Below are 27,751 nucleotides of genomic sequence, written 5' to 3'. Positions count from 1 at the left end.
GCGGCGGGACGTGACCACACCTCGCGGACTCGCAGTGTGGTCGCTGGGAATCGCGCAGCACAGGCGCCGCCACACCGCCGCGAGGTGGCGGCGTGCCATTTCACCTCACGCAGAGAACTTCCACTCGGTCCCGGGGCTTCTGCCAGGCGGCAGAAGCCCCGGAAGCGAGTGGAAGTTCTCTGCGCGACTGAAATCGCCGCCGCCGCAGGAGAGCCGCAGGGGAGGGCGGCGGGACGTGACCACACCTCGCGGACTCGCAGTGTGGTCACTGGGAATCGCGCAGCACAGGCGCCGCCACACCGGCAGAAGCTCCATGAGTCCGTGACTGAGTGGCGGCACAGCATAGGGGCTGGCTGTGACGTGAGGAGGTGAAATGAACTCCGCAAAGGGGGAGAAGGAGGAGAGGAGGGCTGTCTCCTCCCCCCAGTGCCTCCCAATTCCCACCGGTACCAATCCATAACATGATTACTCACCAGTGAGTAAGCGCAGCAGCAACCCCAAAAGATGAAATGAAATGGAGACTCGCGCAGGCGTGCTCAGCTAAGCAGAGTCCAGCCAATCAGTGAGCTGGTTGGGATGGAAAATTTTCAGCACACGGCGTGCTGAAAATTTTCCATCCCAGCCAGCTCACTGATTGGCTGGAGTCCAGGCCAACCCAATCAGTGAGCGGCAGGCTGGGATGGCTTAAATTTGTAGGATAGAACGGAATGATAAGCCACCCCAGCGAGCTAGCAGCTGATGGGCGGGAGAGCGAGGGAGCTGCGAGTGCCAAAAAAGCGTGGTTTTTAAAGAACCGTGCGGGACGTGGGAAAATTTATGAAAAGGCGTGCCTGTCCCGCCAAATGCGGGACATCTGGTCACCCTATGTATGTGCCATGCGTGTAAGCACAGAAGCCTTAAAAGACAGGTAAGGAACTCAGGCATGTGGATGTATCTGGTGCTCCGAGCAGGCTTCGGTATGCCTGTACCAGGGCATACCAGCTGCAACCCACCACTGCCACCAAACCATGGCCACAGAACCAGTAATAAAAAAGATTGAATCCCACCACTGCCTCAGGAGTATGAATGAAAGACAGACAACTCAGGATAAGCTTGGGGAAGATCTGCTCAATCATCAGGAAGCCCTTGGAGTATTTTTCTTTTTTTTTTGAGGAAGGCTTTGTTGATAGGCAAGCATAAAGAGTGAAGAAATGAAGTTTTTGGTAGATCTTTTATTTTGCCTTAATGGTCTTTCATCTCACTGGTTTTCAGCTGAAGGGCAGGGCAGACAAGCAGGCAGGCAGGCTGCCAAATGGTCCATGAGTTTAATTCACTCAAGTAGGGTTTCCTATGCTTGCCATGTACACATTCTCCATGCAAATTCAGGTTTGGTACTCCACCCCAAACACAGAGAGAAGCAACCACGCAGGGCGTCTCCCAGGCCCAGAGCTATCCTGCCCCCTTTTTCAAGCCACGGGATCCTAAATGTAGGCAGCTGCCGATCCAGATTCTTCATGCAAGAGTGGAGGGAAAGGCAGAATAGTATCATTTCATTTTTTGTCAGCCATCAAGACACCCAAAATCTTCCATGCCTCTCTGCTGGGGAATCTGCTCTGCTGGGAAGATTTCCCATGACTTCATTGTGGCCTTGAAAACTCTGCCAGCAGATCACAAGGTTGTATTCACTTGCTGAGAATGTGTGAGTGTGTGTAAGAGTGCTGTAATGGGGAGATGGTTGGTTTTCTTCTGAAAAAGGTGGTGCATCTTAAAAAGTTGCCCAGTGTTGAAAATGTAACCAGAAAATATATTTTTTAAATATTATTATTTTTTTAAAAAATTATAACTTGGGGCTGGAGGGTTTTTAAAAATATATATATATATATGTAGCTCTGCCAAAGAGAATCTGGTGTTTTGTTTTGTTTTTTTATAAACAAGGACTTAGTCCAGTATTTCTCAACCTTAGCAACTTGAAGATGTCTGGACTTCAACTTCCAGAATTCCCCAGCCAGCGAATGCTGGCTGGGGAATTCTGGGAGTTGAAGTCCGGACATCTTCAAGTTGCCAAGGTTGAGAAACACTGTCTTAGATTTAATTGCTGGTAACAAGAAATAAAGACCTTTCTTGAAGAATAGAGAGCCTCTGTCAATTAAAGTAGACTGATGCAAACTAGATGAATAGCTGAATTTAGTATAAAGACTTTACTGAATTGTACTTGTGTAGCAGGATGTACTTTCCATTTAAAAAGTCCGAAATTCAGAAACCTGGGGTTGCGGTATCCAACCAGGGTTGACGGAACTGCATAAATAAGAATCGTGTGCTCATTTTATATAAAGCAGTCTCTCACATTTTCATTTTTCAATGCTGTATTCCTACTTCCCAAACAGAATCAAGAACCAGGAGTCAACCACTACTGGACTCCCTCCTGTCTGCTCCTAAGGGCTATCACTGGCCTCTTATATCAATACTTGTATATTGGTAGTTTTCTGTGTCTCCTTAAGAGACTCATACATGTGTGTATAGTATGATACACCTAGAATAGGGCTGGTGTATTGTCCTGATGGAATATGGCAAAAGAATAGGTCAGTTTCCCCAGCCCTGAAACTCAACTATTCAATGGTCCAGCTAGGAGCAAATCTGATATAGCTGACATTGCCAAATAGCAATAGCACTTAAGATTCGTGACCCGTCAAAAGGACGAACGACCAAACCGCGCCTGACTAAACCGCGTCGCTGATGTCATCAACGCGGCGACAACAGCCAGCGCGGAGAAAGAAGGGCGATTTAAATAGCGCGTTGAAAGAAAGCCGATTCAATTTAAGGTAAGGGTTAGCTTTAGGGTTAGCTTTAGGGTTAGCTTTAGGGTTAGGTTAAGGGTTAGGGTTAGGGTTAGGTTTAGGGTTAGGTTAAGGGTTAGGGTTAGGTTTAGGGTTAGGTTAAGGGTTAGGATTAGGTTTAGGGTTAGGTTAAGGGTTAGGTTTAGGGTTAGGTTTAGGGTTAGGTTTAGGGTTAGGTTAAGGTTTAGGGTTAGGTTTAGGTTTAGGTTTAGGTTTAGGGGGGTTAGATTTAGGTTTAGGGGTTAAGTTTAGGTTTAGGGTTTACAGCGTGCTTCTGTCTCCGCGCTGTTGTCGCCCTATTGATGACGTCAGCGACGCGGTTTAGTCTGGCGCGGTTTTGTCCTTCGCCCTTTTGTCGGTGAACCCTTAAGATTTATATACCGCTTCACAGTGCTTTACAGCCCTCTCTAAGTGGTTTACAGAGTCAGCATATTGCCCCCAACAATCTGGGTCCTCATTTTACCAACCTCAGAAGGATGGAAGGCTGAGTCAACCTTGAGCCGGTGAGACTCAGACTGTCAAACTGCTGGCAGTCAGCAGAATTAGCCTGCATTACAGCTGTCTAACCACCATGCCACCACTGCTCTATCCAGAAGTCCTCTTGATGTTTGCAGAAATCCAGAAATTATTGAGAAAACAAAATTTAAAAGCTTGGAGGGTTCGGGTGCCACTCCCTTCCTCCAAAACCAAACCTATGCAAGTCTAACATTCTCAAGGATTATAGACTGATGGGAAGCAACTTACTTAAATAAGGAAGTGATGGAACAGTCAATGGTGTTTATATCTCTAGTACAACACCATGTTGTCTCCTGGCCTTTCATTACTTTGAATTAAAAAAAGCAGCACATAATTGTGTCAAAACTCCCCTCAGCAATCAATTAAGACAGTATTACGAGATTGCACTCTGGGCTATGCTAACATCAGCTAAAATTTCTCATCCTATTACAGTCATTCAGTCTTTCTTTCTTTCTTTCTATGTTTTATTTGCAGTTTTTCTTTAACAACCAACATTTTTTGTGTGGACAGTGCAATGACTGGACTAACATGTTTTTCACACAATGCTCACAGTAAAAGTAAAATTACATATACAGTCTTTTTATCTTCCAACTTCTAACCTTAATGTGCTTGTTATAATTACAATATATCCTTTTATGTATCAATCTATACTATACTATTTTCCAAATTTATGCTTATTTCTTTATTTTTCCCATTTTTGGGGGTTCTTACCTCATTATCTTTAAACAATACTATTCTCTCTTTGTGATTTGTTTTATCATTCAGTAGTTTCTGTGAAACTACTCTAAAGCTTCTCTTTCCTGTCTGGAAAGCTAGCAAGAGACAATTTTATCTCTTTCAAGATCAGTTAGGAATCTCATTAAAATAAACAACAAAAAGTTGTAACAGTGCTAATTATCAAGCTATTGTACCCCTCCTATCTCAGGTCTCCTACTAAGATAAACAAAAGCGAATTGATTCGCCATCCCAGATTCTTTCCCTTCCACCTCAGGGGAAAAAAATGAGTTAACTAATTTGGTTGCAGCAAGACCCTCTATAATAATTTGGACCATTTCTGATTAACTCCAGCAGGAAGAGTAAATGGGTGATCTGGTTGGGATTACTTAAATGAACTGTTTAAGTGGAGGACCGGAGGACTACCTGTACTTGAATACAGGTAGTCTTTGACTTACAACAGTTCATTTAGTGACTGTTTGAAGTTACCACGGCACTGAAAAAAGTATTGACCATTTTTCACACACATGATTGTTGTAGCATCCTCACAGTCAACTGATCAAAATTCAGATGCTTGGCAACTGACTCATATTCATGACATTTTGCAGTGTCCCAGGGTCATATGGTCATCTTTTTTTGACCTCATGACAAGCAAAGTCAATGGGGAAGCCAGATTCACTTAACAGCCATGTTACTAACTTAAGTGAATCTGCAGTGATTCACTTAGCAAGAAAGATCATAAGATGCGGCAAAACTCACGTAACAAATGTCTCACTTTGCACCAGAAATTTTGGGGTCAGTTGTGGTTGTTACTCGAGGATTACCTATACTGCAATCTAACATGAATTCTGAAATGAAAAATAAAATAAAATGAGCTATATCTATAATCTGATACACTTCTGTGCTTCTAAACGTTTGTGCTCCACAATGGCTGTTCCCTACACAATTCCTATGATGCATATTCCCTTTTGATTCAACTGCAAGCATGAATTGAGAATTCATCATCCTTCATTCCTTCCTCTGAGTACCCAGAGGGCTAATTTTGTAAAAAAATAAAAATAAAAATACAATATCCAACTTCATTTAATTTGGCTTCTTCTTCTTCTTTCTTTTTTTCCAGATAGTTGCTATTGCTTCTAGCAGTCTCGAGCGTGCCCAGGAATATGCCAGAAAGCATGACATTTGCAGGGCCTATGGCTCTTATGAGGAACTTGCACAGGATCCTGACGTGGGTGAGCTGAAATAGACCTTGGCAGGGGTGGGTTCCTGCCAGTTCTAACCTCTTCTATAGAAGAGATTCCACAAATCTACCGTGCCATTTAGAACCGGTTCCAGCTCCCTCCCCCCTCCCATCTGCACGCTTGCCCCTCCCACCGCTCACTGATTGGCTGGCTCACCAATCGTCCCACCCGCCTTTAAGAGTCCTATCTAAACCTTAAAGTCTTAAAGCTGTCAAGTTTGAACATCCCTGGGGGTTATTTCTAAAGGGTTAGGAGTGCAAGGGTCTTGTAACTTTACAGCTTCAAGACTTGAACACTTCAATGCCAGAGTTCCTGAGCCAACATGACTGGAGAAGGAATTCTGGGAGTTGAAGTCCACAAGCCTTAAAGCTGTCAAGTTTGAACACCCCTGGGAGTTTTTTTTCTAAAGGGTTAGGAGTGCAATGGTCTCGTAACTTGACAGCTTTAAGACTTGTGTGCTTCAAATGCCAGAGTTTCTGAGCCAACATTTTGGTTGCTAAGCAAGAGTGTTGTTAAGTGAGTTTCACCACATTTTACAAGTTGGGCACGCCCACCCAGTGACATGACTGCCAAGCCACTCCCACTCAGTCACATGACTGCCAAGCCACTCCCACAAAACAGCCACACCTACAGAAGAGGTTCTAAAAAAAATTGAAACCCATCACTGGACCTTGGGGACAGAAAATAAGTTCCAAAACAGGCAGGGCGGGGTTGTGGAAAAGAAGAATTCTTTCCTGGGGGGATTTGAGACTTGAAATTTGAAGGAATCAGTTTAGGAAGAGATATGCCAGATGTTTAAGCAGCATGGTGGCCTAATGGTGAAGACATTCACCTCCAACTCAGAAGGTTGTGAGTTCAATCATAGGTATTGGATCCTACCCTGTTTTCCCCAAAATAAAACCTCCCTGGATAATAAGCCCAATTGGGCTTTTGAGCAGATGTGCTAAAATAAACCTTCCCCTGAAAATAAGCCCTCCCCCAAAATATCGCATCACAGCAGCAGCCATGAGGTGACCACGCTTGCCGCCTCCTGCACCTAAAAAATAATAAGACCTCCCCAAAAATAAGGCCAAGCCCTTATTTCGGGGGGTCAAAAGAAAATAAGACCCTATCTTATTTGGGGGGAGACATGGTAGGTAGCAGCAGATGTTTTGCTCTTACGGCGGAAAGGAAAAATAATCTGCTGTGAACTCCACATGATGTCAGGGAGGGCATCTGGCCATTAAATACTCAGCTCCAACCAGTCACGCAACTCTATTCCTAATTAAGGGATTGCAGGATTATGTCAGATGTTTGTCTAACTCAATGTTTGTCAACCACGGCAACTTGAAGATGTGTGGACTTCAACTTCCAGTATGCTGGCTGGGGAATTCTGGGAGTTGAAGTCCATACATCTTCAAGTTGCCATGATTGAAAAACTTTGGTCTAACCTCCCAGTTATACAAGGGATAAAATATGAATGAAAGCAGAAAGGATTATTGCTTCAAGCTCCTCAGAAGTCAGCCTGAGTTAACCCTGACTTTGACCATTTCCTAGAGGGGTCCAGCCAGTTTTCTTGATGGAAAGGCTAAAGAGGTTTGTTGCTGACTTCTGTTTTGATTTCCTGGTCTAACTTTAAGCTGTAGGAAATCCTGATAGTCTTCCATTGAAATGACCCAGGCATGGTCATGTAGGTTCTGTTACCCAATGAGGGATATTCAGAGATAAGATGAGTTTTAACACAAAAAATATACAAGGAAGGAAAGAGGTAAGGAAGGAGAGAAGAGGGCTTCTGAAAATTTCAGCTCGTGGCTAAAAATTGCATGGCCACCATCTTTAACTACAGGTATTCTTTGACTTACAACTGCTCATGTGGTAACTGTTCAAAGTTACAACATCTCTGAAAAAAGTGACTTATGACCGTTTTTCACATTTATAACCTTTGTCGCGATCATGTGATCAAAATCCAGATGGTTAGCAACTGACTCGTAGTTATGACTGTTGCTGTGTCCCAAGGTCATGTGAACATCTTTTGCAACCTTCTGAAAAGCAAAGCCAGTGGGGAAGCCAGATTCACTTAACAACCAGGTTACTAAATTATTAACTGCAGTGAATCACTTAACAATTGTGGCAAGAAAGGTTGTAAAATGGGGCAAAAGTCACCAAATGTCTCATAAATTTTGGGCTCAATTGTAGCCATAAGTAAGTATTACCTGTATTTGGACTCTTTCTGTGGAGGCTCAATGAAGGAAGGGAGGAAGGAAGGAAGGAAGAAAGGAAGGAAGGAAGGAAAGGAGTGATGGAAGGAGAGAAAGGAAGGCATATGAGAAGATTCCCAGGCTCCAATGAAATCTTGGTCTCCCCCTCTACTTCTCTTCCATTTTCTGTTCATTTTCTGAGATGTCTTCTGCTCCCCCCTCCAGATGTGATCTACGTGGGTTCTCTCAACACTCAGCATCTTGGTCACACCACCCTTTTCCTCCGGGCTAAGAAGAATGTTCTCTGTGAAAAACCCTTGGGCATGAATGCCCGTGAAGTACGGGAGATGATACGAACAGCTCGGGAGAATGATGTCTTCTTCATGGAGGTAGGGAATGTTGTTCTGACCTAGGCACGAAGCAGACTCCTTATCCCGACAAAAGCCCTTTTTATTAAGCTAATGTGAATTCCTCTCATTCACATCCAGCAAAGTCCCGGCAAACAGCCTTTCAAGGGTAAATTTACAACCACAGACTTTATCAGGCTTGGAGAGCTGCCAGGCCGATATCTTTCAAATGCAATGCTATACAAGAAAATACTTAACAAGGAGACTCTTGAGAGTCACAAACAAATCTTCACACTAATTAAACAATCTAATTGTCTCCTGCAAACTCCATTCCCCTTTCGCTCCTCTTTATTCCATGTGAGAGGCCATTCACCGTCCACCTGTGCCTTTACTCCCGAGTCAGCCCTTGTTCCTTAGCTGTTCCCCTTCTCCTGGCAGCTCTCTGCATGCGCACATCAGGAACAGGCTCCAGCTGTTCTTTTGCCGCACTGGTCTCTGACTCCAAAGGCAGCTGATAACTGTCGGATGGCCATGGCCCCCACTCTGCCTCTGATACAGAAAACTCATCAGAGCCTTTCCCAGACTCCAGCACTGGCCCATGTTCCTCCCCAACCTTCTCACTGTCTCCTCACTGCCACCAGGTGGGCCATAACAAATGTAACGTTTTAGGACTCAGACACTGGTTGGGTTCAGACATTGTGCTATGTTCATATGGGGTTTCTTTGAATTTTAGTTTTAGCACGTGGTGTGAACTCACCCAGATGATAGCTTAGAAGCCATCAGAGATACACAAAAGGTCTAGACTTTTTTTGAGGCACGGACCCAAGTACTTTTTGCCACTTTATGATTGCAGAGAAACTAAACTTAAAAAAACAACACTGGCTATAAATTGGAAATCATACTTTACTATATTTAGATAGGGAGTAATTTGGTAGGGATTTATTATTCTTAGTACCAGTCACCCAATTTCCTTCCCTGCCCCAATTTTAAAAGGCTTGTTTTGTTGCTCCACAAATAACTAAAAACAGTTGTGAGAACAGGAGAGATCTTACTGTATGTCTTTGGGTTCACGCCAAGAAACTGTTCAGCTTATTTTATAAACCTAAACATGCATTATATTAAATTTTGAAAGCGCATATGTAAAATACAGGTAGTCCTTGACTTACAACAATTCATTTAGTGACCGAAGTTACAACAGCACTGAAAAAAGTTACTTACAAACATTTTGCACACTTAAGACTGTTGCAGCATTCCCCATGGTCACATGTTCAAAATTCAGATGCTTGGTAACTGACTCATATTTATGACGCTTGCAGTGTCCCAGGGTCATATGATCATCCTTTTGACCTCCTGACAAACAAAGCCAATGGGGAATGAAAGATGTAACAGTCACGAAATGAATTATTGTAAGTCAAGGACTCCCTGTGTCATCATAGGTAGTTATTTTGCTTGTTTTCTTTTGTTAACAAGTTTAGCACCCTGGAGAGTTTCCTTCAACACTAGTTTTAATTTAAGGATGGGCTATCATGCATACAATCAGTGGGCCACGTCAAATTAAAAAAGCAGAGAAAGACAATTAATTCAGTGATGAAAAACAGAAGATTAAAATGTGGATGCGTCTCAAGATAGTCAGAAAGGGAGGACAGAATCAGAAAACGTTTGCCTGCATTTCCCTGCTCCTAATCCTAAATCGTAAGCGCTATCCCACAAAATACTCCAATTAAGGGTAGTTTACAAAGGAAGCGTTCCTAATTCACATAAAAACTGCATCTTCATCTCACTTTTTCTTCTAACTTGGTCCAAAGCTCCCATCATCAGCAATAAGGGAGTCTTAGATCTTTTTTTCCTCTCTCTCTGACTCAAGAGAAAATCTTTCATACTTTGATCATTCCCAGCACAGACCCAAAAATCCTAAGCAAGCTGGCAGGAAATTGGCAAACGTCTGAGAGAAACAAGTCAAAGCTTGAGGTTTTCCAAGAATGGCATGTGCAATGTGCAATCCAACAGGTTTTATAAATGACTTTCAGGGCAGCAATCATGCCTGTTTACCTGTCTGGGCTCCAATCCCATGTGCCTAACCCCCACCTCTTTTCTTAGGGTTGTTGAAGGTGTATTATCTTAAGCTGATCCAGTTTTTGCCCTCCCTATTCAGTTTCTGTTCTTACTCCCACTCTCATTCCTTCCCCCCCACATACAAATGCCACTTGAATTCCAGCCTTAGATTCCCACTTCCTGAGATTAAAAACCCACATTCCTACTTTTAAATGGCTGAAAATCTAAAGCAATTCTTCCTCTAGTATAGCAACTTCAAGATACGTAAACTTCAACCCCCCCCCATGTTGGCAAAGGGGAGGGAGGAGCAGAGGCTGAGAGATGAACCATGATCTAAATCTCCTGCAACCTGATTAAATAATGCAAATGAACATAAATCAGGCTTGTAATGCGGTTGGTTGATTGGGTTTGAATTACTGAGGTTGGTTTTTTTTAATCTCTTCCCTATGTTTCCTGGAGATCATAAAGGGAACCTGAGAGAATTTAGCCTTGCAAAAAAGACATACAGGGAACAAATATTAACAGCACTTAAATACTGAAGACAATGGAGATCTTCTCTATTGGCCAGAGTGTGGGATGCAAAATAATAGTCTTAAGTTACAGAAAGGGTATCAAACTCGATTTCATTGAGAGCTGCATCAGGGTTGTGTTTGATCAGTCAGTTACCAAGCATCTGAATTTTGATCATGTAACCATGAGGTTGCTGCATCGGTCATTAGTGTGAAAAACAGTCATAAGTCACTTTCTCCAGTGGTATTGTAACTTGGAATGATCACTAAATGAACTGTTGTAAGTTGAGGACTACCTGTATCTTTATCCATTTCACAGCCTAATTACCCTGTGCGATTGTTAGAAGGATAAAAGAAGATGCGGGCTTGCCAGAGAATTTCCTACACACCTTCCAGTGGAAACACACTCTATAATGGTTCCACCACAAATCCGCGAAGCCCTTATCCGCGGAGACATAAGCGTGAAGACTAATTCGCTCCATTCTAAGCGCTAAGGAAAAATGCGACCCTACCGCGATGACATAATCGCGGAGGGCAAATCCGCGCATTCCCAAGCACCCAGTACCCTAACCTAACCCTAAACCTAACCCTAAACCTAACCCTAAACCTAACCCTAAGCCTAACCCTAAACCTAACCCTAAAACAAACCCCTAAACCTAATCCTAACCCTTACCTTAATTGAAATCGGCTTTCTGCCACAGCGCCGTTTTAAAGCGCCCTTCTGTTGCCGCGCTGTTGTCGTGGTGGTGATGACGCATGGTGATGACATCGCGGCTTTAGCGCCACAATTTTATCACTGCGATTTTTACGAGCGCGGTTTTGTCGTGCCACGCTCTATAATATCAAGAAGCTTTGCTAATGTACAGATAGAACCTGCCTTCCTGTAACTCATGGGTGTCACACGGGGTGCTTAGATTTGGCCCACGAAGCTGCCCTGGAAACAGCGGAGGACCAGCCTGCACCAACAACAACAGAGGTTGGGAAGGCCATGTGTGCCCCGGCGAGCTCTATTTCACTGGCAGAGGGCTGCAGGAGTCAGTCACAGTCAAAAATGGAACCCAGGGCCTTGGCCTTATTTTCAGGGAGGTCTTATTATTTTTGAGGTGCAGGAGGGGGTGAGCGTAGTCACTTCATGGCTGCTGCTGTGTTGCAATATTTTCAGAGCTGACTTATTTTCAGGGTAGGGCTTATTTTAGCGTGTGCGCTCAAAAGCCCAATTGGGCTTGTTATGCGGGGAGGGCTTATTTTTGGGGAAACAGGGTACATACATCCAAGTAAACCAAGCTTCTATATACAGATATACAGATATAAGAAAAGGGAGGTCTGTATCCAATGCTACTTTCCTTGAAGAACACTCAGATCTGACAGGTCTTGGTCTCTTTAAGGGCTTCTGGACCAGATTCTTCCCCGTATCTGAACAAATCCGTAACGCAGTGTGTCAGAAATCTCTTGGGAATTTGAAAGTGCTACGAGCTCAAATGGCTGTTCGGATGGATGACATTCCAAGGCTGTTGGAGAAGAAACTGGGCGGAGGTGTCATCCTGGATTTGGGAGGCTACTGCATCCAGTTTGCCTCTATGGTTTTTGGGCCTGAAATGCCCCAATCAATTGTGGCCTCAGGATTTCTGTATAAAACAGGTAAACATCTAATCTGCTCCTGTAGTAAAGGAGTTAAATTAAAAGTGGCTTGGTGGGCTCTTAAAAGTTACTAGAATAACAGAGTTGGAAGGGACCTTGGAAGTCTTCTAGTCCAACAGGCTTGAGGGAGATGGCTTAGGCCAGGCAACCTTTTCCTTGCCTTTCAGGAGTGGATGAAACCGTTTCCATCATCCTCAACTATTCAGAGAACCGTCAGGCTGTTCTTAACGTCAGTATGATGATCGATCTGCCAAGAGAGGCAACTATTGGAGGAACTGAAGGCTTTATCAAGGTATTTGTTAAGGGATGGACAATGGAAGTCAAAGATGTCCTTCACCAGAGTCAGATGCTGTGGAGATGGGATCAAGTACAATTGAGAAATGATTGCATGCAGATGACTTACAGAGAATGGGTAGTTGGTGGTGTGCCTGTTTGTCTGCCTCCCATTCCCTCTCTGTCAATCATATGGCACATTCATATCATATATCAGTAGAAAGGAACATGGGTAAAATACGAACCATGGAATACAAAATCTGAAATCTTAACAGGAAGATTACAAATGTATATCCAAGTTGCAAGTATAATTTTTCATTTCCTTTGTCGCAGACAGGAAATCAGCAAAATCTCCATTATAGGCTCTATTTTGACACTCTGTTGTTGGTTGTTTTTTGGCCTCACAATCACAATTCGGGACAGTATTTTGCCTCACTTACAGAGGGCGTCAGAACATCTACCACGACCCATACGAATTCGGTTCAGTGTTGTCCATATCGCACAAGGCTGGTCAAATCTAGGTGGTTTTCCCAAGATGCAGGGAAAGCTTCAACATTGATGTTACCTAGTTCTTGCAGAGTAACATCTGCAAGAAAACAACCAAGCTCAGACAGCACCAAGCACACCTCACTTTTTGAGAGAGCAGAAGAATCCAGCAAGATTTTAGGTGTGAACAATAAAAAGGAACTTGGGCACTGAGTGTGACGTATCAGCCAGAAAATCTCATTAGTAGTCTCATGTTGCAATGAACAAGGATGTACATTAAATATTGCAGCTACTAAAATTGTTGGCCATACAGGTAACAAAGATAGGCAGGGAAATGACTGAAGCCTGGGAAATGGACCCCTTGTCAGCAGGGGTGGGCTTCAAAAATTTCAGCAACAGGTTCTCTCCCTGATTGCTGGGTGGGGGTAGCCAGGTTGAGCCAGGTTGAGCGTGGCGTAGCCGGCCTCCTGCACAATGTTCCCTCTAATTTTTTTTCAGTGTGTGCGGAAAAGTATAGTGTTTGAGCGGCACATTTTCATGCCTGAGCACCTGAATTTTTTTAGCCACAATTGCCATCAGAGCAGATGTTGGGGAGGGGAGCAAGGAGGAAAAGGGTCTCTTCCCTCTCCCCCAGGCCCCCAGGAAGGAAGGAAGGGAGAGGGAGGGAGGGAAAGGAAAGGAAATGGGAAAGAAGAAAAGGATGAAGAAGGGAGGGAAAGGGAAGGGAAAAGAAAAAAGAAGGGAAAAGAAAATAAGGAAAGGAAAAGAAAAGAGAAAGGAAAGGAAAAAGGAAAGGAAATGGGAAAGAAGAAAGGAAATAATGAAGAAGGGAGGGAAAGGGAAGGGAAAAGAAAAAAGAAGGCAAAAGGAAATAAGGTAAGACGGAAAGGAAAGGAAAAGAGAAAGGAAAGGAAAAAGAAAGGAAGATACAAGGACAGAAAGGGAAAGGAAAGAATGGAATGGATCAGTACTGTTCAATAATCAAGTCTCAAGATCCTGTGGACCGCTTTGGCTCAGGCAGTCCAACTCCACGCGGCTTCCCTCTCTCCGCAAAGCGAAGGGATCACAGAAAGGCTGCAGGGCCCAGAACGGGGCTTCAGACGACGCAATGCCTGAGAAATGCAGGATGTGCAGAGAAATGCAGGCTACAACCTACAAGCTACTTATTTTGCTTTCTTTTTTCTTCTTTCGTTGTAAGCCGCCCGGAGTCCTCCGGGATTGGGTGGCCTATAAATTTAATAAATGAAATGAAATGAAATCGCGTTTTCCCAGGAACCGACGAAGCCCCAGAGGACCAATGGGAATTCTCCCTTCTGCAGCATCATCGGCCTCCAGGCAGAGTCTTCCTTGACTTCACCCACTGGAGGAGAGTTTGGGGCAGAGAGAGGAGGGAGGGAGTGGGAATATTTTAAGTCATATTGTAAGATATTAAAAAACACTGTGCAGTAGTTGGAAACTGCTGCGCGGTGTTTTCTTGTTATATGCGCGGCCGCGCAGCTTAGAGGGAACATTGCTCCTGCACCGGGGGGGCGGGGGGGGGAACGGACATTTTCACTTTCTCCAGGCTCTGCAGCCTTTCCTTGAGCCTCTGGGAGGGCAAAAACTGCCTCCCCCAGGCTCTGGAGGCCCAAAACAGGCCCATTCCTGTCCTTCTGGAAGGCCTGTTTTCCCCCCACTCTAAGCTTCCACGTGGGCCCTGCACTTACCTTGCATCCAAAATGGGCTGTGTGGAGCCTCCTGGGAGGGGAGGGCTGGAGTGGGTGGGGCCAGCCAGGGTTGGGATTTGGAGGTTCTCTGAACCAGTCATGTTAGCTATGGGTTCCCCTGAATCAGGACGAATCCGTAGCAGTCTGCCCCTGCTTGTTAGTCAACAGAAGTGCTGATTTACCACCAGCTTCTAAGGCACTTAGGAGCCAAGGACTTGGCAGCACATGGAAACAATTGTCAATTGCTAGTCATTAACACACCATCAACCAGCAGGAAGGCAATCACACAACTTTGATGCATAGAATAGCCCAAAGCACCCACTCCAGTAGAGAGAACTTCCCTGAGGATGGGCAGAAGACTGGTGACTGACCAGGATTGGATCTTGCAAAGTTATCCAGGGACATTTATATTTGTGAGAAAATCTTTAGCCCATGGACAGCAATGTTATTGTGATGACCTTAGCAATCTATCTTTTTTTCAACTAGCAGGTTCACATATTTTATCATAATGTGCTTTTTGCTTGGCTTAACTTATTGAATTTGGGGAACATAGCCAATTTTAGCTTGCCAGACAATTGTGACTTCATATGGATCAACCATTTTAACTCTAGGATGTAAATTAAAATACAGTGAAAGACAAATTACTGCTTCAAGATCCAGATTCTTTGAGTATCTCAAACATCAATTATATCCTGAATCTCAGCAGTCCAGTAAACAACAACCAGGGCATCTACTTCTCACACTAGCTGTCATGTTAACCAAGGGATAAATTGAACACATCAATTCTTAGTAGGGCTGTATGATTTTTGTGTTGCAGCTTAATAAATTAATTAGACTATGTTGGATGTGCATAATTATGGATTTAATGTTTTTTACTTTGTGTGTGTGTTTCAAATTGCAATACAAACACAATGGATATTAATTGAATAACTTCTGGTTGGTGCAGGCTGGGTTGTAAATGTTACTATCATTTGCAGATTTTCAGAGCAGAGATAACATGATTTCAATTCTGCCATTGGAAAGACCATCCTGCTTTTTTTCCTAGATCCCAGAAAACATGAACAGCCCTACAGTTATGTTTCTGAAAGGGAACCGCTGGGAATGGCCGTTGCCACCTTCTCCTGAGCCCCTCTACTTTAAACACAATATTGGGTTTCGGTATCAGATTGAACACGTCCGAGAGTGTCTGGAAAATGGTAATTATGATGGTGGTCTTGACTTCTCCTGGATGAAACTCTTAAGGTTTAAAATATTTCATTTCCATAACGTATATTATTACATAGACAATATCATGTTGTAAGAGAGGACAATATACATGTGCAATCATACTACTTTAAAATCAAACCTGGAATAGTTTCCCCCCCCACCCTCTCCTCCCCCGAACCCCCACAACCTCCCCCCCCCAACTTCCCAGAAACTGTACACGGTATAGATATTTAACAACCACAGTCTAAGATATATTGATAAAAAAATAAAAGTAAGAAATTAATAACCTCTTTGCATTGAACTTAGCTCCTCCTTGCTAAATTAACTATAAACAGTTCAAATCATTCCTAGTCTTAAGCATAGGCTGTCTGGAATTTCTTAGTTCCATATTTATTTTGTATATAATCGATCCATTTTTTCCAGTCTCGTTTGTATCTCTCATTTGAATGGTCTTTAAGATATGCAGATATTTTCGCCATCTCAGCTAAATTTGTGACTTTCAGTTTCCATTCTTGGATTGTCAATCCTGGATGAAACTCTATTTAACTCTGAAATTCTCCTTTGATTGATCCACATGCATTACTTAAAAAAAAAACACTGCATCTCTACCATCTGGCTTATTTCCCTCTGCTTTGCTTTCACTTATAACTGTGACATCTCTGGTGAAATTGTAGGTGTCAATAAATACCTCAGTAAAGATGGTATATATGCACGTGACCCGACAAAAGGGCGAACGACAAAACCGCGCCCGACTAAACCGCGTCGCTGACGTCATCAACGCGGCGACAACAGCCAGCGCGGAGAAAGAAGGGCGCTTTAAATAGCGCGTCGAAAGAAAGCCGATTTAACTTAAGGTAAGGGTTAGCTTTAGGGTTAGCTTTAGGGTTAGGTTAAGGGTTAGGGTTAGGTTTAGGGTTAGGTTAAGGGCTAGGTTTAGGGTTAGGAGTTAAGTTTAGGTTTAGGGTTTACAGCGTGCTTCTGTCTCCGCGCTGTTGTCGCCCTGTTGATGACGTCAGCGACACGGTTTAGTCGGGCGCGGTTTTGTCGGTGAACCTTCTATGCACATATAGAAGTATATAAAATAAATCTTCCTACAAATTTGGGTGCATTCTGTGTATGTGCAGTTGCTTATGGGCTCCAAGTAAATCCTTTACACACTCTCTCAGTCAATATTTTGCAACATTTCCTTTGGCAGAAGTAACTGCTTCCAAGAGTTTCTGGTAACCAGCTTGTCAGCTTCTGCTTTGCTGCTGCTTCAGCTGCCATGAAACGGGAAGGGGGGGGCGTGTATGTGGGAGGGTTTTAATTGATGTGCTGGAGGACTGATGGAGGAATGTTCTAGGATGTACCAGTCGTTGGGATTGCGCATGCGTACGTGTTTCCCGCCTGCATCAACGGCCTTCACATTCCATCTTGGCCTGTCTTTTTGAAGTTATCTCACACCTGACGATTGAAGGACTTATGATTGGACTGGAGCTTTGATCCTAAGGGGGGGGAACGGGCTTTGCTATATATCAATTGCTTTCGCGCCATATTATTCAGATTTTGCTTCACTGCTGCTCGCTTACCATTTCTAATTAGTAAAAGTACTTTGGATTTCCAACCCATGGAGTCTCTTGGTCTTCTTTCCTAATTATGGAATGGAGTGGGGCGTGACAAGAAGCAAAATCTGAATAATAACCCTTTCCAGGAGATTTTCTGTCTACCGAGAAGGGAAATAATGTCTTCTCCGACCAGAGAGGAGGAGGGGGCCGTTGGCGGAACGGATTCCAGTGAACTGGGACCTCCCGACCTTTCTTTACACCAGCCCAGCCCATCTGACCGACCTTTGCACGAAGATTTATTTCAACTGCAAATTTCCAGTCAGCCTGAACCTTCCCCCCTACCCCGTTGGTCAACTTCAGTGGGGCAAAGAGAAATAGAGACAAGCTGGAATGCTGGACTTACCCAAAGACCTCCTCAACAAACTTCGCTGGAGCCAGGGGCCGTGAGAAAACCTCAGGCGGGTGACTTCAATGAATATTGGAGCCAAAGAGGCGATGAAGCAGAATGGAGAAATTATCAGCACCAGGGCCCCGTGAGGAGACCCCAGCGGAGTGAGTTACCTGATTATTGGAGTCAAACATTTTTGGAGGACAGGAGGGGGGAGGAGGAAAGAGACTGGAGAACTTGGCAACGTTACCCACGCCAGGATTCTCCCCCACCCCCCCCTCGGCCTGCATCACCCCCTGCGGCTAGAGGTTTCGCTGATCAAAGAGCACCTCCACCCCAGGCTCCCCCCCGAAGGCACCGTATGGCTAAAATCCCTCCTTTGCCTGTGCGTTTTAATGGGGCTTCTGCTAGCCTCGCCATTGACATTTTGCCCGGGGTCAAACTCCCAAACCCCCGCATTTACTCCATGTCACCCAGGGAAATGGAGGAGATGCGTTCTTTCATTGACAAAAATTTGAAACGTGGTTTCATTGAACCGGCCCGCCCCAAGGTGGCGGCCCCTGTGCTATTTCGTGAGAAGAAAGATGGGTCTCTTCGTTTGTGTTGTGACTTTAGAAATTTAAACGCCATCTGTTCCCAAAACCTCTACCCACTACCCTTGATGAAGGACTTATTGGCACAATTGGGGAAGGGACGCATCTTCACAAAATTGGACCTGCGAGAAGCTTACTATAGAGTACGCATCAAGGAAGGTGACGAATGGAAGACCGCGTTCAACTGCCCTCTTGGTTGTTTCCAGTTCCGGGTTATGCCTTTTGGCCTACAGGGGGCTCCTGCTGTATTCATGCAATTTATTAATGAGATCCTACACGACCACCTCTATAAGGGCGTTATCGTATATCTAGACGATATCCTCATTTATACCCGCACTTACGACCACCACGTCAACCTGGTGCGCACTGTTTTGAAAAAACTCCGTGCTGCCAACCTGTATGCCAAGTTGTCTAAGTGTGAATTTCACCAAGCTACTATTGACTATCTGGGCTATCGTATCTCCCCTGATGGCGTTGAAATGGACCCTGAAAAAGTGAAGGCGGTCACTGAATGGGACGCGCCCAAAACGCGTAAACAGTTGCAAAAGTTTTTGGGTTTCGCTAATTTCTACCGTCAATTTATTCCCTCTTTTGCCGACATTGCTCTACCCATTACTAATTTGCTCAAAACTAAAGGCGACCCGAAACCAAAACCCAGTAAGCCTTTGGACTGGACCATGGAATGCCAGGCGGCATTCGAAAAGCTTAAACGCCTTTTTGCAGCTGAACCAGTTCTTAAACATCCTGATCTCGACCGGCCGTTCGTTGTCCAGGCGGATGCCAGTGATGTCGCCGTGGGGGCTGTTCTGCTACAAGCCAATGACCAAGGTAACTTGCAACCTTGTGCGTACACATCACGTAAACTCACTGACACGGAACGGCGCTGGGCGGTCTGGGAGAAAGAGGCTTTTGCAGTCCGTTGGGCCCTCGCTACTTGGCGCCACTTCCTTGAAGGCTCTAAGCACCCATTTGAAGTGTGGACTGACCACAAGAATTTAGAAGCGTTACGCACACCGCGCCGTCTCTCCCCTAAGCAGATGCGTTGGGCCCAATATTTTAACCGTTTCAATTTCACTCTGAAGTATATCCCGGGCGGAAAGAACTTCATGGCCGATGCTTTGTCCCGGTTACCTCAGTATAATTGTTCCAAACTGAGTATCGTCCAACCGCTCTTGGCAGCTCCGGTGCTCACACGTCAACAGACCAAGGCCCAAAAGGACGTGCCTCACGATCTGCTTTCTGACCTCAAAGCAGCTCTTCCTCAGGACGACTGGTTCCTGAACCATCGGGACGAGTGCACCATGAGGGACGATCTACCATGGATTGGTGCTAAATTATACATCCCCGCTTCCCTACGTCTTGTGGTCCTTCGTCGCGCGCATGACTCCAGGATGGCGGGTCATTTTGGGTTCGTCAAAACTTTGCACCTTGTGAAGAGACAATTCTGGTGGCCCTCTTTAAAAAAGGACATTGAACTTTATGTTTCCAGTTGCCCGGTTTGCGCTACCGCCAAAAAGCCACCGGGGAAACCACACGGACTTCTGCAGTCTGTCGCTCGCCCGGTTGCCCCGTGGAAGGAGATTTCTATGGACTTTATTGTGGAGCTTCCCGAAAGCCAAGGGCACACCGTCATCTGGGTGGTTACTGATTTGTTCTCCAAGCAAGTTCACTTCGTGCCTTGCCACAAGATTCCTTCCGCCAAGGCGTTGGCTAAATTATTCCTTTCTCACATATACCGCTTGCATGGGGTCCCCGACCGTATTATCTCCGATCGTGGAGTCCAATTCACATCTAAATTTTGGAAGGAGTTCCTCACGCGCATTGGCTCCGCCCAGGGCCTTAGCTCCGCCTACCATCCTCAGACTAATGGCGGCTGTGAACGTACTAATTCCGTTCTGGAACAATATTTACGTTGTTTCATCAATTATCAACAGGACGATTGGGTGGACTTGTTGCCGCATGCTGAAGTGGCTTATAACAATTCGGTTCACTCCAGCACGGGCTTCACCCCTTTCCGGGTCGTTTACGGCCGGGATTTTGTTCCTATCCCCGAACTGCCTACGGCCCAGCCTCAGGTTCCTTCCGTTGCGGACTGGAGTGAACGTCTCAGTCGCCTTTGGCCCCTTACTCTTTCCACCTTGGACGCTGCCCATAAGGCTCATAAGAAGCAGGCTGATAAGAAACGCTCTCAGCCTTATGAGTACCATGTTGGAGATTTAGTGTATTTGTCCACGAAATTCTTGCATACTACACAAAAGTCGAAGAAATTGGGTCCCAAGTATGTTGGCCCTTTCCCGATTGTGAAAGTTATCAACCCTGTTTCTGTTCGTTTGCAATTGCCCAAACATCTCAACCGGATCCATCCGGTGTTCCATATCAACCTCATCAAACCAGTTCGAGTCTCCGACCTACGGCCCGCAGATGACCCTCCACCTGCTCCGTTACTTATTGATGGGGAACGTCATTTTGAAGTCCGGGACATTCTGGATTCCCGTCAGCACCGTAATCGCATCCAATACCTTGTGGCTTGGAAACATTTTCCCCCCTCCCACACGGAATGGGTTGATAAGTCCCACGTTCGTGCTCCCCGCTTACTGCAGAAATTTTATGCTTCTTATCCCGACAAGCCTTGACTTTTCTCCTTTCCCTCTCTTGTTTGTTTGTTATTTGTATGTCTTGTTTGTTTGTTTTTTTTTTCTCTTCCAGGCCTGACAGCCTTTTTTCCGGGGGACGGCCGGATGTCAGCTTCTGCTTTGCTGCTGCTTCAGCTGCCATGAAACGGGAAGGGGGGGGCGTGTATGTGGGAGGGTTTTAATTGATGTGCTGGAGGACTGATGGAGGAATGTTCTAGGATGTACCAGTCGTTGGGATTGCGCATGCGTACGTGTTTCCCGCCTGCATCAACGGCCTTCACATTCCATCTTGGCCTGTCTTTTTGAAGTTATCTCACACCTGACGATTGAAGGACTTATGATTGGACTGGAGCTTTGATCCTAAGGGGGGGGAACGGGCTTTGCTATATATCAATTGCTTTCGCGCCATATTATTCAGATTTTGCTTCACTGCTGCTCGCTTACCATTTCTAATTAGTAAAAGTACTTTGGATTTCCAACCCATGGAGTCTCTTGGTCTTCTTTCCTAATTATGGAATGGAGTGGGGCGTGACACAGCTAATCTATTTTTGTTAATTTTCCCTACTGTTTATCTTGCAGAAATTTAACTTGAAAATTTCCTTGCATTATAATAATACTAAATGTCTGCAGAACAATTCAATACCTTTACAGTTCTTTAAGTACAGCCAGTCCTTGACATAGGACAATTGAGCCCAACATTTCTGTTAAGTGAGACATTTGTTAAGTGGGTTTTGCCCCACTCTATGACGTTTCTTGCCACAGTTGTTAAGTGAATTGCTGCTATTGTTAAGTTAGCAACATGGTTAAGTGAATCTGGCTTCTCCATTGACTTTGCTTGTCAGGTTGCAAAGAGCGATCACACGACCCTAGGACACTGCAACCGTCATAAATATGAGTCACTTGCCAAATGTCTCAATTTGGTCATGTGACCATGGGGATTCTGCAACAGTGAAAAAGAGTCATAAGTCAGTGCCGTTGTTTTGAAGTCATTAAGTGAACTATTGTAATTGGGGACTACCTCTACTTGCTACCCAGAGTAGCTCCACAGTGAGGTGGCAAGTTGACTTCATGACTGACAGCTGACTTGGCAAAATTTTGCCAAATATATATCATGAAGAGGTTTATCTGCATCTGTTCACTGAAACCTACAACCTGAGCAGGGGCATCTCAACTTTTCTTTCTTTATTTCTCTATTTGGAGTACCTTCTTTTCTGTCTTGACCATATCTTTGTATTGAATTATTAGGCCATATTTCTCAGGCTTAACATTGAGATCTAATGATCACGTGGCTAATAAGTAAGTTATTAAGAAGTTCCCATTTTTAGCAAAGGATAAAGCTTTTATTCTTAATGAAAAAGGTTTTATTTTCCATTTTTTCATTTTCATACACTCACATATATACTGTGCATAGCCGAAGCCATACAACATTAAACAATAATCGCAGCAATTCCTCTTGTCAACAATACCCCAAACAATAGAAACCCAATATACCTCTTCCACTCTCCGTACACCTCTTTCTTCCACCCCCCTCCAACTTTCTATCTTCCCTCCGTCATTCCCCTCTACCCTACTTCCCCTCCCCCTCTACCACTCCTCTCTCCCGATCCCCTCCCTCCCTTCCTTCTCACCCTCCCTCCCATCCTCTCTCCCGCCCTCTCTACCCATCTTTCTTCTATCCCACTCCTCCTCCCCTTGGTGTATTTCCACTATATGTCAATGTACTTAACTTATCCTATTTTTAGAGAAATTAAAGAAAAACAGTATACATGTGAAGTCACATTACATTGAAATCTAACACATCGTATCTAACCTAGTATATATCCCTCCCTCCCCCCAGCCTCCCCCCCAACACCCCCCTCCCTCCCCCCTCATGGTATTCTTCACACAATGAGTAAAGTCTAGGAAAGTGAGAGAGAACACGTAGCTTCCATGCAAAACTTGAGACCAGGGTCAGTTAGAAGTCCAGCAATACAGCCGTATTTGTGCGGGTTCCAATTTATTTATTGCTGATTCAGCTTGTATCTTGCATGCAGGTTTGAAGGAAAGCCCTATCATGCCATTAGATGAGAGTGAAATAATTGCCTGTATTATGGATGAAGCACGAAAACAGGTGGGAGTAATCTACGAACAGGACCGTGATGTGTAATGTTGAAACTGCCTAATAAAATGTTCAATTCTACCAAAATGAAATGGTTGTGTTAATTAATTTAAAACTGTCTGGTTCAGAACATATAATGTTGGTTTTGGTCTTGAAAAGCATAAACTCCATGAAAACGTTGGCAGAATGTGCATTTCTAGCTTAGATCTTTAAATGACCTGCTTTTAAAGAGAGCCAACATGATATATTGGTTAAGAAGTAGACTGGGAGCAGGGAAACCAGGTTCTAGGTCTTCCTTAGAGGCATGGAAGCAGATTGAGAGAGTAATGCCCTGCACAGAAAAATAAAAAATATACAATATCTACCAACTTGCATTAGGCCTGTATGGTAACGATGGGTTCCCAATTGTATACAACGAGGCCATCTTGCAACGGCTTCATTTGGGAGGATTAAATCTTGTATCATCAAAATAAGCAGTATTTTTACATTAATTCTTTAAAGATTTCTGTTAACATAAACTTCTTATTGATTCATATAAGATTTCAGCGCTCTTCCATAATGGAAGATCTTGCAAGATAAGACTGCTTACACCCTGAAAGTTTCTGGCTATTTTTTCAAATATTTTGAGATGCTGGGGATTGGAAAAGCAAGTCTAAAGATGCTGATTTCCAAAGTCAAGTTTAAAGTACAATCTTTGATTTAAAGCATACTTTAAACTTGCTCCAGTTGCTAATCACAGCATCAACAAAATGTGAATGGGTTAGGTAGACAGCATAAGATGGTATAGTAGTACAGGAGTGTCAAACTCAAGGCCCAAGGGCCGGATCTGGTTCGCAGGGTGCTTAGATCTGGCTCGCGGGGTCTGTCTGGAAATAGCAAAGGACTGGCTCACGGTACCTCTGCTAGCAAAAATGGAGCACGAGTGGGGCACACAGGACTTTCAGAGTCAGCCGTCTTTTGACTCAGAAGGTTAAAAAAGGGATGAAAAGTAAAATATTTTACCTTTCAGGCTCGCAGGATTCTGCTACTATAGCCTATGTCCATGATGGTGAACTATGGCACGTGTGCCACAGGTGGCATGTGTCTTAGGACACGCAAGGTGTTGCCGTTTGATCCAGCACGCATGCTGGCCAGCTGATTTGGCCTACATTTTTGGCCATTTTTCGCTCCCTGGAGGCTTTCCCTGAAGCCTCTGGAGGGTGAAAAACAACCCAACTCACAAACCGGAAGTTCGGGGACGGACTTCCAGTTTGCGCATTGGGTCATTTTTTACTAGGTCTATGAAAAAGGTCTCTCTTTGCTCCCTGGCACACTTTGCTGAGGTTCCCCAATCCATTTCTCTCTCTGTCCCCCCCCCCCCGCACTGCTCAGTGTGAACTGGGAGGAAGAAACAGGGGAGAAAGAAAGAAAAAAGAGAAATGCAGCAGAGAAGATATTGAGCCCCAGCGGGCTTGCTTTTAAGAAAAGGATTTGGGGGCTTGGACTTGGTGGTTCAATAGATCCAAGGGTTAAATAAAATGGCAGACAGAGTTGGATGTGGAGGTAGAGAATGGCAATTGCTGCGGAAAATGAGATTTCAAGAGAAGGTTTCATAAAACTGCAGGGCTGTGGGTCTCAGTGTTTGCACGTGGAAGGCCATCCTGGGCTTCCTGTTCATACCCCCACTGACTTTCTGCAATCTTATTACAGTAACGAGAGAGAGGACTGGGAAGTGTGGCTCTCTCTTTTATTGCTATCACCATATGTTTCTTTCATCATTCCCTGGATCTCGGGCTCTCGCGTGGGAGGTCTTGGACGTTACTCCCTCCTCGGCTTTTTCGGACTATATTCGATCAATTTGCTATATTGCGCAATTTTTATAATTTTTTTAAATTTGTAATTTTTATAATTTTTAATTGTATGGAGAGTGCATGGTATGATTGTGGTTGACTGAATGTTCCCACTTTTATTATGATATTGTTGTTTCTCCCTTGTTTTAACTTGTTTGTGGGGATTGACTGATTGTATGTGTGTGTATGTGTGGTGGGCCAGGAGCATAGCTGGGTACCTCCTGCACTGAGTGCTTTGGCAGAAGTGTCAGGGGGGCCCAGGCCTAATCTGGCCCTTGGATGTGTGTGTCGAAGGGCCTGCTGGTGAATCCGGTGGCCGGGGTAGAGGGTGGAGGGACCATAGATGCGGGAGTGGGCTGGAACATTAGGGTCATATCGGGGAGGGGCAGATATGGCGGGAACTTCAGAGTGAGCCATTACCGGGGAAGGAGGGTTCCCTACGTCAGAGGGATCCCTCCTTCCAGCCCTGTTAGTTCCACTCCAAGGCTAGATGGTGTGAGTAGTCAGGACCCTGTTCTCAGGTTGTTGTTGCTAAATGCCAGATCTGTGGTTCACAGGACCTAATTTTAGACGAGGGGGCAGACCTGGCATGTATCACTGAAACCTGGCTGGGCCCGGAGGGAGGAGTCCCCTTCACTGAAATGTGCCCAGAGGGTTTTCAGGTGCTTCATCAACCGTGACCCCAGGTAAGGGGTGGGGGAGTGGCCATTGTTATCCGAAAGTCTTTAGTTCCTCGTAGGATCCCTGCTCCAGAGCTTGTCGGGTGTGAGTCCTTGCTGGTGAAGATGGACCTTGCGGGTCAAGTGGGCTTGTTGTTAACGTACCTGCCTCCCAACAGCGTGACAACAGCCCTCCCCTCACTCCTCGAGTCAGTAGCTGAGCTGGCAGTTGAGTTCCCCAGACTTATGATACCGGGGGACTTCAATCTGCCTTCGCTCGGCAAGCACTCTGATGGAGCGCAGGAGTTCATGGCTTCCATGACAGCCATGGGCTTGACTCAAGTAATCCAGGGCCCGACTCACTCAGCGGGTCACACGCTCGACTTCGTATTTCTTTCAGAGCAGTGGAGTTGTGATCTTGGTTTGAGGGGTAGCGAGATCTTACCCCTGTCATGGTCGGACCACTTCCTACTGAGGCTTGACTTTCAGAGACCAATCCCCGCCTGTAGGGAGGAGGAGCCGACTAGGTTGTTCCAACCCAGGCGTCTTATGGATCCTCAGGGTTTCCAGACGGCGCTTGGTGTTGTGCCTGATACTCTCATCCGCAATCCGGTGGAGACTTTAGTTGCTGCTTAGAACTCAGCAGCATCTGAGGCTCTCCACCGGATTGCGCCTTTACGGCCAATCCGCGGCGGTGGATCCAGGAGGGCTCCTTGGTTTACCGAGGACCTCCGGGAGATGAAGCGCCAAAAGAGATGCCTAGAGTGCCGCTGGAGGTCCAGTAAATCTGAGTCAGACTGAGCACTATTAAAAGCTTGCATCGGAGCATACCTTCTGGCAACGCGGACAGCTAAGAACACCTATATTGCCGCTCTGACTGCATCCGCTGAGTCGCGCCCTGCCGCCTTGTTTAGGGTAACCCGCTCCCTCCTGAATGGGAGGGTTGCGGATAATCCCTTACGAGGTAGAGCGGAGGAGTATGTCCAGTTCCTCACGGACAAAGTTGCTCGGCTTCGGATAGACCTGGACTCCAATTGCGCAGAGCCAGCCGGGGTACCGGGGGAGGGTCTTGAATGACATCTCTGGACTGACTTTCAACTTGTTACTTCTGATGAAGTGGACAAGGCCATGGGAGCGGTGAGTGCCGCCATGTGTGCACTGGACCCGTGCCCCTCCTGGCTGGTCGCGAACAGCAAGGAGGTGACGCAGGGCTGGATCCAGGCGATAGTGAACTCCTCCCTTCGGGAGGGCTTCTTTCCTCCGCCATTGAAGACAGCGGTGGTGAGACCCTCCTGAAGAAGCCATCTCTGGATCCAGCCATTTTGAATAACTACCGTCCAATCTCCAACCTTCCCTTTGTTGGGAAGGTTGTTGAGAAAGTGGTGGCCTTTCAGCTCCGACTGTCCTTGGATGAAGCCGATTATCTGGATCCCTTTCAGTCTGGATTCAGGCCTTGCTTCAGCACGGAAACTGCTTTGGTCGCACTGACCGATGATCTCTGGAGAGCCAGGAATGGAGGTCACGCCTCCGTCCTAGTGCTTCTTGACCTCTCAGCGGCCTTCGATACCATCGACCATGGTATCCTTCTGCGACGGTTACGAAAGGTGGGGGTGGGAGGCACCGTCGTTCGGTGGTTCTGCTCCTACCTCTCGGACAGGTCGCAGTTGGTGTTGGTCGGGGGGCAGGGGTTGACCCCTAGGCCCCTGAAATATGGGGTCCCACAGGGTTCGGTCCTGTCCCCCCTCCTGTTTAACATCTACATGAAGCCGTTGGGCGAGATCATTTGGCGGCACGGGATAAAATACCATCAGTATGCGGACGATACCCAGTTGTATCTGTCCGCCCCGTGCCAACTCAGTGAAGCGGTTGATGTGATGTGCCAGTGCCTGCAGGCTGTCAGGGTCTGGATGGGGGTCAACAAGCTTGCGCTCAATCCAGACAAGACCGAGTGGCTGTTGTGTTTCCCTCCCAAAAATTTGGCTAGTATTCCATCACTCAGGCTGGGGGGTGCAATCTTACGCCCCTCAGACAGGGTTCACAATTTGGGAGTCCTCTTGGACCCACAGCTGACCTTAGAACATCATTTGTTGGCTGTGACCAGGGGGGCATTTGCCCAGGTTCGCCTGGTGCACCAATTGCATCCCTACCTGAGCCGGGAGGCACTCGCAACAGTCACTCATTCCCTTGTGACCTCAAGACTGGACTACTGCAGTGTGCTCTACATGGGGCAGCCCTTGAAGAGCATTCGGAGACTGCAGCTCGTCCAGAATGCAGCCGCGCGAGCGATTGTGGGTGCACCTTGGTACACCCATGTTACACCTATCCTCCG

The 27,751-nt window shown here is 45.6% G+C and overlaps 1 protein-coding gene across 1 annotated transcript; it reads left to right on the top strand.

The window, feature by feature from the left end:
* Nucleotides 1-1,459: 1,459 nt before the first annotated feature.
* On the top strand, nt 1,460-23,037 carry DHDH (dihydrodiol dehydrogenase). The gene is made up of 7 exons (XM_087713844.1): nt 1,460-1,654; nt 5,164-5,275; nt 7,687-7,850; nt 11,755-12,007; nt 12,175-12,299; nt 15,518-15,668; nt 22,870-23,037. The coding sequence occupies exons 1-7, from the start codon at nt 1,568-1,570 to the stop codon at nt 22,980-22,982; spliced, it is 1,005 nt and encodes a 334-aa protein (XP_087569970.1). The 5' UTR covers nt 1,460-1,567; the 3' UTR covers nt 22,983-23,037.
* Nucleotides 23,038-27,751: the final 4,714 nt, after the last annotated feature.

The sequence above is a fragment of the Thamnophis sirtalis genome, unplaced genomic scaffold (genome assembly GCF_051295495.1).
Source record: "Thamnophis sirtalis isolate CommonGarterSnake01/CBP01778 unplaced genomic scaffold, rThaSir2_p1.2 scaffold_4, whole genome shotgun sequence".
NCBI classification, from domain to species: Eukaryota; Metazoa; Chordata; class Lepidosauria; order Squamata; family Natricidae; genus Thamnophis; species Thamnophis sirtalis.
This window is presented reverse-complemented; position numbering and strand designations above follow the sequence as displayed.